Raw genomic sequence first — 12,782 nt, forward strand, 5'->3', positions numbered from 1 at the left:
GTGAGAACAATCTATTATATCTATCTGTCTATGGCCAGATGCCTTAATCCCCAGAAAGGATGACCACAAATAAAACCATCATCATGTCATCCTGTCATCCTTCATCAGGCTGACCTCTCTCCAACTCACACCCTCCTCTTTCATATACTCATACCTACATCTCATCTCTCCATCTTATTCTCAGTCTCATCCCACTCTCCCCAACCACTTCACTAAATTACAAACACTCTATTTGTTAATCTCTCCTCCTAAATTCAAATAACCCCATCTCACTTGGTAAGGTGCTTTTTCATAACCACATACACATTACACAGATCACAAAACTATTTCTGAATTATTAACCAGCAGTCCCAGATGATCCACTTTATATTCTCTTCTAAACCATATACTTCTCCTCTATTACTGCTGCCAGTATAGCGTATTTACCCTGACAGATCCCAAACCCCATTCAGCTTAGTTTATGGCTAAGTGTAGTCAGACTGGAGGATAAATTTGGCTAGTAACCAGGCAGCCTCAGTCTTACCACAATACTAAAGATCATCAAATTTCATAAAACCATGACTTGGTAGTCAAGCTATTGGAGTAGTTCAGTTCCCTTAGGTGAAAACATTCTGGTAAGTGTCCAGAATACAGCACTCTTAAAAGCCTATATAGCAAACTTAACCTATCCTAACCTAATCTAACCTAACCTAACTGACTAACAAACTAACCTAACCTGATACCAAGAAGATAAACCTAACTTAACCCAGATTTTCCTGGATGAGAAAAAATGCAAAAATGGTACACAACGGAAATCAGCCTCCAGGCAGAGGAACTATTGCCATTCGTTTACTGTGTATTGCTCCTGGGCTCTTTACCAAATTAAAACCCTCTCTCTCTCTCTCTCTCTCTCTCTCTCTCAAAGGATAGCTGAGACTATTTTTTATTCAGCCTTCTGCAATAAAATTTTATTTACCAGTGTTAAGCAACTAATCTTTAAAAGCATGAATCAAATAATCTTCCCATTTCTCCTTTTTAATTTTTTTCCTTTAACCACTTTATTCCAATGATGGTGCTGGGCAGGGATGCCTTCATGTGGTGGCAGATATAACCACATGGTTCCACTGCCTGGTTATACAAGCATTCCAGTATTACTTCTCTATCCCCTCAAAGGAGGATGGAAGACTGCAAGGGAAGGGCAAATTAAGCCTGCCTCCAAATCAACCTAATCAAGTCCTCCACCTTCTTCTCTATCATTTCCCCCATTCACACCTTCCCTTGCACTCAGTCATACTGCTACTACCTTCCATCCCTCACTTCCTGTGCTACTTATTCCACCCCACCCAAATCTGTCCCCTCCACCTCCTTCCCTTCGTTCACCTCAATTCACTCCCTACTATTCATTTCACCACACACATTCACTCGCCATTCAAATCCCCAGACTCCTAACTACACCTCACAAGTATATACAAACATTTGCACTTAAGACTTCATACCAGTTAAGACTTCATACCACCTATCATAACTCACCCATATCTACTACTACTACAACTATCATTATTACTACTACTACTACTATTATTACTACTACTACTATTACTACCCAGTACCATTACTACTACTACTACTACTACTACCACCACCACTGTCCCTTGGCACCATTACACATCATCATCACCATTATCCAGACCTCCTTTCCCACCCTAGGGCAGGGTGAGGAGTAGCAACATCCAGACAGCCCAAGTTTACCCACTCCAATGGGCCACGCTTAAATTCACTCATCATTCAAGACCCCGGAATCCTGGCTGTATCTGATACACCATTACACTATTCACCAAATTTACCACTATCACCATACTACTACTAGTACTATTACTACTACTACTACCACAACTACAAGTGGTGGTACTACTACTACTAACCAAGAGAACTGTTACATGTATAAAACTCACCCAAATCTATTCCTGTAGGTCCTGGGTCTTCGGTCATCGGAGTCTGGGTTGTCAGATTCGCTGGAACTTTCTCGGTCATAGCCGCGCCGTTCCTTGCCAGATGCCATTATGCCATCACGAAGCTGTGTAAGCAAAGATAAGGTGAGGGAGAGGCTGGGTGATGTGGGACAGTGGTGATGATTTGGGTATTTTTTATTTGGGTACATTTTGGTATTTATTTAGATAATATTGGGTATTTTCTCCTTCACTTGAGTTCATTTAGGAAAGCAGTAGGACACTTATGTGCTATTAAAATGAACTATAAATAGCTACTGCCCCTGTACAACACCATCCCACTGAAAAGTACGAAATGGATGAGATGATACAATTCATACAAACAAAAACAGCTGAAGTAATTAAAAACTACACGACACAATTAAAGTAGTATCCAACTAAACACACTGGCTACCATGTACTCTGTTATCCAACAATACCCAGTACTGAAAATTATGAAAATGATAAGAGGATATAATGCATATATGGAGTAGATGGGAAGGTGCTGAATGCCATAAAAAGTATGTACGAGGGTGCTATGGCTGCTGTGCATGTGGATAGTGAACTGGGTGAACTTTTCTATTTGACTGTTGGATTGAAACAGGAATGTGCCATGTCTCCATGGTTGTTCAATCTGTATATGGATGGGGTTATAAAAGAGATACTAGGTAGGGCAGTGGATGTTGGAGCAGCCCTAATGAGAGAGGGCAGTGTTTGGAAACTCCTTGTACTGTTGTTTGCAGATGATACTGTGTTGTTAAGCAAAGTCGAAGGGGAGCTGTAAGGCTTGGTGGATGAGTTTGGGAGAGTGGGTAAGAAACGGAATCTAATGGTGAATGTAGGGAAGAGTAAAGTTATGGTCTTCGAGAGAAATGAAGAAAGTGAATGTACAGTAAGGCTGGATGACGAGGAAATGGACAATGTGAGTGCCTTTAAGTATTTGGGTAGTGTGATGAGTAAGGATGGAAGTTTAGATGGTGAAGTGCTTGAAAGGGTACAACAAGGATGAAAGGTTGCTGGTTCCTTGACAGCAGTGATAAGAAACAGGGAAGTGAACATGGAGGTGAAAAAGTTACTACCATACATGACAGTACTGTGGTACATACCAACTCTAACATATGGAAGTGAAGTTTGGACCTTGTTGGAGAGACACAAGTCAAGAGTGAGAGTAGTAGAAATGAGTTATCTGAGAGAAGCATGTGGAGTCACATGAAGAGACAAACTGACAAATGAGGATGTGAAGGAGTGTGGATGTGGATGTGATAGGAAGCCTTAGGAGAAATACAATGAGGTGGTATGGCCATATGGAGAGGATGGAGAGTGAGAGACTGATGAGGAGAGTGTACCATGTGAGTGAGGTGAGGGGGGAGGAGTGGGAGGGGTAGGCCAAGGAGGAGATGGAGGGATGAAGTGGAGAGGTATATGAGAGAAGGGGGTGTAAGCTGGGAGCGGGGCAGTGAAATGGCAAGTGACAGGACGACATGGAGGCGATTTGTTTGTGGTCACTCCTTACGGGATTAAGGCATCTGGCAACAGACAGATAGATAGACATCTAAGAGATTTCTACTTCCCGAGTTTTTGGTCCTTAAATCTATATGAGATCCAAATTCCAATAAAATCATTAATCCTCCTCCTTTCTTAACATTTTGTTTTCTCATGTCGTGTAATTTATAATATTCTCATTAAATGTTACTTAATTTATTTTCTGTTGTGTTTCTGTTAGGCATAAGATACTTCTTTCTTCTCCAACTACTTTTCATATATCTATGGCTTTTACTTCAGTCAGTCCCTGTACCGTATATTTAGTATTTTTACCTTAAATTATTTTATTTTCCTCCCATACTACTATGAACATTATTTACATCACAGGTACTGGCATTTCTGCCTCTTAATATCTCCTTCTTTCTACCACTCTTGCTCTGGTTAATCTTCCTTTTTTTTTTTTATATACCAACCTTCTCCTCTACTTCTCTTTTCATTCAATTCCTGTCTTAAATTTCTTTCTATTTCTCTTTCTCTTTTTGTTCGGTCCAGTGAAATGCCTAGCCTATACGTTTTTTAGCTGGGTCTGTTTCTTGTCGCAGTTTCCTTGCACTCTTGATAATATTCCACTTCTGGGTTTCATCTTCTAGTTTTACCAACAATGGTCTAGGCCTATCATTACCCTAACTTTTGTCTCTCCTCTTGCCTAATCTAACTACATTCACTAAATTGTAGTCATTCCTTCCCAGTCCAATGGAGTTTTAAATATCTTTGCATCTTTCCTTATCTCCATCTATTCCTTCTGGGGTGCTTTCTTTCTTGGACTCTGATACATTATACATCACCAGACTCTTTTTCCTTCTACTTCTGTTCTCATTTTCTTTCAAATATTCAATCATATTGTTAGTTGCCTGCTCTACCATTTGCTCCTGATTTGTTACCTCTTTTGCTTCTGATATTTTTCCAAGTATTTCACCTTTGTCTTTCTCTATTTTTTCTTCCACTTTCAATATCTACTCTCGAATTTCCATGTTATCTTCCCTAGCTTTCTTTTCCCATTCATTCATTTCCCCTCTAAGATCATCAGTCTCCTTTTCCAGTTCTTTCCACTTTACCATTCTTGTTATCAATTCAGGTCTACATATGTTACAAAACCACAGAGCATCTTTATCTTTCTTTAATCCTGTAAGCAGCTCTTGCTTTACCTTTCCACATTGTGGATCATACAATACCAAGCACATGTTAGGCTGCATAAAATGCCGTTCTCTCCACCTTCCACTTCTTTGTTGCACTTCCTACTCACTGGTTCTTTATTTTCTGCCATTTTTCCTCTTGATGTAAAGAAAATTCCTTTTAATACTTTTGAAAAAATATTATTTTGATTGGGAACAAAATCAACCACGGGAAGTGATGTTCATGGAGTCAGGATAGAAATGAATGGTCTATTGTCCTGGCTGAACATATATATATATATATATAAAGTTTACATAGTACAAGTATTAACAATATTATAAAGTCCATAGCCTAACATACAAAATAAATTATTAATATTTATAAAACCCAATAAAAAGAGCCACTAATCTTACACTTCCCTACTATAATAAATTTATTAAAATTCCGTGGAAATAAGATGCACATGAGGCAAATGATGCAATAATAAATGGAAAATAGGCAAAAAATGCTTTGTCAAGTTCGACGGACCCTAAATGTGCCATATGTTTTATCCCTTCCGCTTAATTTATCGTTTATTTAGACTGGTGAGTGAGTGCTTACCTTTAAGTGGCGAGTGACTGTAAAGCTGATGGTATATTTTTTTCCACCAATAGCCTCGAAAATAGAAAAATTATTAACCTTCGTCACAGAACAACACAACCCCAAATACAACACGTTCAAATCTATATTAAATACCAGTGTATGGCCTTTATTCATGCATATATACAACGGTTTATAAGCAGTTGGGCGAATATAATGCAAATTGCTTTAAAGAGTTATTCTTATGATTAATAGATTGTATTTTCTCTCTTTCCCTATACAACCCGAGGCCCCTATTACCACAGTTCGTCCATGATGGATTAAAGAAACACGCGATCTGGTTTCCTTATCATATTTTTTTCTACTGCTACTGTCAAAATAAATAGTCTTCCATCATAATAAACAAAAATATTTTATTTTCATCGTTTAATTGTGAACGTGCGGAAACGCAGATGTAAACAAACTCTCCGGCTCAGCTGACTCGCGGACGGCTGCTTTTGATTATACGATTCTGCTGATGTGATTGAAATTATTTTAAAATAACAGTGCCGTAGAGGTTAGCGGAAGTCATAGCCTGGTGAAAATACGACAGTCAGTAGTCTGTATATTAATGCTTTGAAAAGTTTGGTGTCTTTCGTTGTGGAGTAGAGTAATGGGTAATTTAAAAGTTTAAAGGTAATGGGTATTTAACAGGGTCCCGAGACAATTTGGCGTCAAGTCAATTCGCTGTCAGACAATTCGCCGTCAAAACATGGACGATTCTCCGTCTGGACAATTAGCACCCTGGAGATTCCCCGTCATTCTCTAAATATACGTTTTATTGATTAATACTTTAATAACTAATTATCAGGGGGAGCTATGAAAGTCTGTGTTCATTCAATAGCGTGGGATTTGGATATCAATTATAAGTTGCACTTTTAGCCAGTAATTAACGTGTTTCTACCTCGCTGTAGTCGGCTTTGAATTATATTCTAGCATCGCCCATAGTTGTCTTCATGTATTTTCATTGGCACTACAACATCCTGGGTATATTTTAAGACGACTTTGATGAGGTACAAGTAAATATTCATCTCAAATGACAATATCCAATGTCTTGTTCTGTTCAGTCATAGTGGATGCAAACCGGGGGGAAAGGTATGGCTGAGCCTGAAAAGATGTCACTACATGTGCTAGTGAAGTGAGGTCATTAGGCATGTATATAAATGCCAGTGTCTCATATGTAGCCCTGTTAAACAATGAAGTGAAAGATCATACATCGCCTGCTTCATGTTTCAATATAGTTATATTTTTTCAGTTAATACCCACAATTTGATGCCATATTTTACATTTATTATAAAAACAATAAACCACCACCAGTTTTATAACTCATGTAAGTAAAAAACTAGTGTACTTGCTAAATGAACTGGTATGTAAATAAATGACAGGGAATCGTCCTGACAGCGAAAAGTCCTGATGGCGAATTTTCTTGTTATTGTTGTGACGGCGAATTGTCCCAAAACCTTTAAAAGTTGTAGAGTAAGGGGCGGAGCGATTAGATGTTTAGGATGAGTTGATTTCTAAAGATCCAGTGAGTAGGGGAGTGAGAATATAATGATTTGAGGTATTAAATAATTTAAGGGCTAATTGAAAAATGTATGAGATGTATGAAAGGAATAAAAAAGGAAAATGTAGTATGAACTGAAACGGTAAGGAGAGAGGAGACAGGTATGTTGGTATCTTCCTTTTAAATGTTCTGGACCATGGTACAGAAAAACATCAGTTGGCCAGTGGAAGGTAGCTCCTACAGGGGTATGGTTAATGCTAGAATGAGACAAGAACAGCAAAGAAGAACAATAGCCTTGGGCCTGCTTTTTTTTTTTTTTCTTTCCCTAAGGTTTGTGACTATTCAGTCCAAATTTTCATCACATTTCAGATGCTGCGTTCATTGGTGCAGGGTTTGTGTGGACTTGGTATCCGCAATAACAGATTACCAGCATCCCTGGCAGCTGGGGGAAGCATCAGACCGGGAATTATTGAGCCCACATCCCCACCTGGCCCCACACTGCAGCATGTTAGGGTGAGACACTACAGTACAGTTATAATTCATTCAGTTTAACCTGGTGGAGATTTTCATTATTTTGCTGCCTGTTTGTCATAGATCATGGCAAAATAAGACAGTACTACAGCATTCCATTCTTTCCTTAGCACTTCTTTGCTATAATCATAGTCTAGTGTTATTCTAGTTACAGCTCAGTGTTTAAATTGAAGAGCAGCAGTTTATGATTTAGCTTTGAAGAGATACAGTATTTCTAACAGATAGGATTAATAAGAAACCTCTTTTATCATTCTTATACAGTACAAGAAAATCAGTCACAAGTAAACAGAGTTCGTGCTAAGACTCTCTCATTGGTACCAATCTATTACAGATCTCTGATTTCATTTTTCCAAGCAGTTACTTGATCAGTCATGGGGCAAGGCTAATGCCGCATTTTCATGAGGCTTTTAGACCGGTCAAGGCTAGTCCAATGGCTGTTCTGGCAAAACAATTTCAGAAAAATAAGACAAGTTAAGACTCGTCTTGAGTGGTCCTGCCCCAGAGCCGGGACTGGGTTTACCTAGTCCTGTGCACAAAGGATGTGCGGTAGCACTGGGCAACAAGGACAGCAAGGAGCATTGTGTGTGCAGGGTAAACAGCTGATACAGCAAAGATGGCAGACAGAAGTGAAACTTAAATATTGCTTTAAAAATAGAATTTCACATAATAACAGTCAACAGTGACTTAGGACGGTGATATAAATATAGATGCTACTTGAAATGGATACTTGTTTAAACCTGAATTGAAATGATGATCAGTTATGGCTGAAGTAGCCTACTGTAGTAAGAAAATAATGTCCAGAGAGAAATTCAGATTTTGTGATTCTCAGTGGATTATTAAAAGGTAATGATGGCACTTACAACTATTTCCCAGTAATAATTCCTTAAGGATGAGTACTGCATCCTTTGCCGCCAGTTATTGTTCTCTTTTAACTGAAAGGGTAAGCTGCACAGTGTAATGAGGACTTATAATCATGATTCTTACAATAATACACTGGCAAGCTGTCATATTGTATTTTCTTTTTATATATATGACAGAAACAGCTACTGCATACGGTAATACTGTAACGATGGTATTTTTTAGCTAAATTGATATATTACCATCTTATTCTTTCTGTTTACACAGCTCAGCTGATTCTGTAATGACTCTGTCCACATCATCCTCTACCCAGTAGGGGTACATTAAGGATGGAACTGATCTAAAATCCATTCTTGCGAGCATCAAGTAGGTCTAGAAAACTTTGACTGGTCTAATAAGACCACATGAAAATGCAGCTTACAGCTCACCTAATTTTCAACTTGGCTCATTTTTCTGGTTGGGGAAAAGAAACCATGCTATTTGTAATGCATCAGTCTCAGGTCCTGCAAAAACTGTTGGGAAGGAATTAGCTTGATGTGACACTTGGTTTAGCATCCAGTCCATAGAAAACATCGACTGTACAGTACTACAACCAGCCTTAATTGGGGTTTTCTTAAGAGGAAACCATGTGTTGTTTTAGTCATTTAATTAATGATTTTTGTTTCTTTCTAATGCAGACAACGTTCATTTTGAAGCGAAAGAAGAGAGTTGAACTAGTGAAAACAAAGAAACCACTGAACTCCAGGAAGCTGAAGGCACGTCATTTTCTCTATGAACTTGTAGAAGACACCAATATAAAAAATGCTGAACCTGTAAAGGTTATTCTTAAGACATCTGTTGAGGGTGAGTCAGTTTGGGATTTAATTTTTAGCCTCTTCAGTCAGATTAAGCATTTTTGAAATGTTCGTTCTTTATCAAGACCAACTGTACCCCTCTAATTCCAGCAGGCTCTCCTAACCTAATGAAAATTGTCTTGATGTAATATAAAAATGATGAAAAGTATGACATTGGTGTGAAAGGTTTGAGTCATAAACATGCAGGCTGATAGGTAATATGAAGTGCACAAGCATGGAAAGCTATGCCCATGAAGTAGAGGCAGGTTTCCAGGAACATGAATGGTAAGTGAATGAGAGTGTGACCTATGTTACTGAACATGCTGTTTATGCTTTCTCCTTCTGTTAGGTTTTTCTTGCTCTCTCTACTCTGCCCCACTCCTTCCATTATTGGGAAGAGAGGTCTGGATAATGTTGTTGATTAATGAAAAAGTGTTCTCATACACAGGTGTTGGTTCAAGAGGTGATGTGGTGGAGGTGAGGCCACACCAGGCACGTACCCAGCTGCTGCTTCCTGGCCTGGCTGTCTATGCTTCACCAGAGAACTTGGAACAATACAAGAACCTCCTTCATGATCCCTCTGAGGAGGACCAGCCATCATCACCCTTTGCCAACAAGGTGAGACATATCTTCATCATCATCATCATCATCCAATCCTGTGTTGCCCCATGAGGAGCATAAGAGCCCGGGACTAGGTAAATTGGTCCTGACATTTAAGATGAGAGTGACCAGCCTCACTCATCCCTGAGTGGCAGTACGTGAGCAATAAACCTCAACAACCCCTTGGATATACACCGACAGAGGCTCAATCTGTCCACTTCCTTCAGCCTGTGGGTGACTCTACACTGAGTGACAAGCCAAATGGTTTCCTGTGCACCAGGAAACCATATACTACGCTGGGTGGTAACCATATAACCAAATTTTGGCGTCTGGTGGTTTAGTGGGTAATTATTGCACTCCAGTCGGATTGAGCTGGTGAAGGTTTATATCCAAGGGATGGTTGGGGTTGATTGCTCATGTAATGCCCCTCAGGGATGAGTGAGGCTGGTCACTCTCATCTTAAATGTCGGGACCAACTGCCCAGGCCCGGGCTCCTACGCTCCTCATGGGGCAATGTAGGATTGGATGATGGATGAATGGATGGACCACCAGATGCCATAGGTTGATTATATGGTTACCACCCAGCATAATAAATGGTTTCCTGGTGTACAGGAAACCATTTGGCTTGCCACTCAGTGTAGAGTCACCCATAGGCAGAAGGAAGAGGAAAGAAAGAAGGAAAGAAGAGCATGAGAGGAAGGAAGATAGAGAGGAAATGGCAGCCACCTGAGAGCAGCACCTAATTGAGTGAGTGGATGGTGTGCATATGGGTTGTATTTATAGTCACAAAAGGTAGGAGGGGTGCTGTAGAACAATGCTCTCCCATGGTGACACCAGTGTAACCAGATTATTGTGCTGTCAATACACATAGTGGAGAGATGGCAATTTTAGGCCAGACTGAAATGAAAAGAAAATAAAAACTGATGACTGATGATATTTTATTCCCTACAGACCATCAAGGAGCTATCAATGCGTGTCATCTCAGTGAGCATGAACCTGCACCAGCCATGGACCCTGGAACCCTGGCACGTTCGTGTGGCATTCCGTAAAACTGGGATAATTGTACCCGAAGATGCCCTCTCCTTGCCCCCCCATACCATATCTGGACCTGATCTGTCCCTGCAGGGCAAAGAATTTATTGTCAGAGTAAAAGTGAGTTTTTTTTGTTTTTTTTTAGTGATATCATTTACTGTATTTTCCAACAGTAATACCTACTGTATTGCCATTAACCTCATTTGTAGAAGTAAGTTCTTCTTATATGTGATCAACATGTTCCCAAACATCATACAGATGGTATTGTAAATTGGGGGGTAACTGGCAGAATGGCTCTGTAGACATCAGTCAAACTTTAACCTTTACTTAGCTGCAGATCCTCATATGAGGCACAATGAAGGTCTGCACAGGTCAGGCTACAAGAGTTATATGAGGTACAATTTTAGGTGGCTATAAAACTGTGACTCAGGAGGCAGACTACCGTACAAAGAATCAGTCCAGCTGGGGTTAAATGGCAATATTTATTTCACTGAGGCACTAATATCTCAGGAGAGCATAAAAAAGGTGACGTAAAGGATCTGGGATGTATGCAACAAGCTTAGCTGGTCATTCTTGAACTAATTTTGAATTTGGTACTCTCTGACCAACTAGGTCCAATTTTCAGCCATTATAGAGCTGCAGTTAGTAATGACATCATGGCTGAATTATAACCGACACCATCTGGGCAAAGATCATCAGTTATTGTAGCAAAAGTAATGATTTTCATGTTGATATAACATACTTTACTGATTAATCCAAGAATAACACCTCGAAAGTTTCTCACACTTTCACATGACATCCTGCTTAACAAGGACATGCTGGAGGCTCTGTGTTGCCACAGTACACCATTCTTTGTGTTGGACGGGGATTCCTTTTATGTAGTGGCAGCAGTATAACTGGATGGTGGACCTGCCCAGTTATACAGATATCCATCATTTCCCTCTTTATCCACCCAAAAGGAGGATACTGGGCTGCGGAAAAGGAGAAACTAAGCCTACAGTCCATTGTGTTCACATTCAGAGGAGCTGAAAAAGAATGGTGTTTTGAGTCAGAGAAAGAGAGGGGTTGCAAATATCGCTATAACTACCTCCATCCCAAACCTTTATTAATGTTGCATTTCAACTCCAGGTCAACAACAAGGAGGAAGCTGCTGTACGGTGCAAGATAAACCACTTTTCCACTGACCCTTCCAAGCGCCTGCCCTGGTCGGCCTTCCACTGGGAGTATCCAGGCGAGCCACTGTTTGCAGAGGATGCTCCCCTGCTGGAAGAACTGGCTCGTAACAACCCCTGTACACGATACCCAGAGGAGGAGGCACTGTAGAGCCTGTCTTATAACTGGCATAGGAGACATTCTAGTACCTGTCCTGTATAGCCCTTTTGCTACTGGGAGTGTGTATGAATTGAATAAATCTTTCATCATAAACAAAGTTCTTTTTTTTATGGCCAAAATGTTAATCTTGATAGTTTTAAAACATTTTCGGTATCCTACTTTGACTTTTTCAACACAATCATCATCATCCAAATCCCTTTTTCCAACCTAGGATGGGGTGAGGTAAGAGAGTCTCCTCAAAAGTATCAGGAGGAGAAACTACACAAAGCCTGCCTCATTGAATGAACCAAACTCCCATTCACTCACCATTCAGTTCACAGAATCCTGACCACCTCACAGGCACACACATCCACATTTACTTGCTTCATACCATTGTTCATCTGAAGTAAGTCCAGCAACAATCACTTGGACTATTTTCTTGAAAATAATGCAGTCATTTGATGGCAGCTAAAAAAATGAAAACGAGGTATGGTCATTTGCAGTCATATCATTTGCCTCCACTGCCCCCTCAACCTGCCTGGAGGACTGCCACTGCCAAAGGTGGTGACCCCCTCCCCAAGTACACTGACTGATTTGGAACATAGTGAGAGTAGAGAGGCTTGAATTTGTAGGGATGCTACCTCCTGAAAGGCAAGCTAGCTCCATCTTTCAGAGAGAGAGAAAGAGAGAGAGAGCATCTGTGGTAATGTGGATGATGCAGCAGCCTTGTATCCCAAGAAACCGGCCACAGGCTCGAAGGCCTAACTTATGGCGATGAGCACCGTGGCTAAGCGCCTCATGGCGTCTACTCCCACTATGACCTTTAATTTTCTTCTTATAAATATAGTTTAAATTTTCGTATGCCATTTAAATAAA

At 40.1% G+C, this 12,782-nt stretch overlaps 2 protein-coding genes across 4 annotated transcripts in view; one reads left to right on the plus strand and one right to left on the minus strand.

The window, feature by feature from the left end:
• mri (BTB/POZ domain-containing protein mrityu) overlaps positions 1 to 12,645 on the minus strand; it is an 81,274-nt gene extending 68,629 nt beyond the window's left edge. Inside the window, exons 1-2 of the mRNA XM_080281199.1 lie at positions 12,497 to 12,645; positions 1,932 to 2,053 (exon numbers count right to left, since the gene is read on the minus strand). Of these exons, the coding sequence (XP_080137325.1) occupies positions 1,932 to 2,038 (107 nt within the window). The 5' untranslated portion in view covers positions 2,039 to 2,053; positions 12,497 to 12,645. The remainder of the gene's footprint in view (positions 1 to 1,931; positions 2,054 to 12,496) is intronic.
• mRpL9 (mitochondrial ribosomal protein L9) lies at positions 1,994 to 11,986 on the plus strand. Of its 3 annotated transcripts, none has more exons than XM_080281194.1 (6): positions 1,994 to 2,072; positions 7,111 to 7,254; positions 8,808 to 8,973; positions 9,412 to 9,581; positions 10,515 to 10,715; positions 11,724 to 11,986. In XM_080281194.1, the coding sequence occupies exons 1-6, from the start codon at positions 2,040 to 2,042 to the stop codon at positions 11,916 to 11,918; spliced, it is 909 nt and encodes a 302-aa protein (XP_080137320.1). In that variant the 5' UTR covers positions 1,994 to 2,039; the 3' UTR covers positions 11,919 to 11,986. The 3 variants fall into 3 exon arrangements, with proteins under 3 accessions (XP_080137320.1, XP_080137321.1, XP_080137322.1); XM_080281195.1 differs by lacking the exon at positions 1,994 to 2,072 and adding an exon at positions 5,657 to 5,789; XM_080281196.1 differs by lacking the exon at positions 1,994 to 2,072 and adding an exon at positions 5,665 to 5,754.
• Positions 12,646 to 12,782: the final 137 nt, after the last annotated feature.

Source organism: Coenobita brevimanus, chromosome 88 (genome assembly GCF_032717465.1).
Source record: "Coenobita brevimanus isolate Jiangsu-jjx chromosome 88, ASM3271746v2, whole genome shotgun sequence".
Lineage (NCBI taxonomy): Eukaryota > Metazoa > Arthropoda > Malacostraca > Decapoda > Coenobitidae > Coenobita > Coenobita brevimanus.

Excerpts from the sequence above, each read along its gene's own strand:
- mRpL9 (XM_080281194.1), top strand. The coding sequence starts at position 2,040 with ATGCCATCACGAAGCTGTGTAAGCAAAGATAAG. Across the intron at positions 8,974-9,411 it reads TCTTAAGACATCTGTTGAGG|GTGTTGGTTCAAGAGGTGAT; the intron begins GTGAGTCAGTTT and ends TCTCATACACAG. Across the intron at positions 9,582-10,514 it reads CATCACCCTTTGCCAACAAG|ACCATCAAGGAGCTATCAAT; the intron begins GTGAGACATATC and ends TATTCCCTACAG.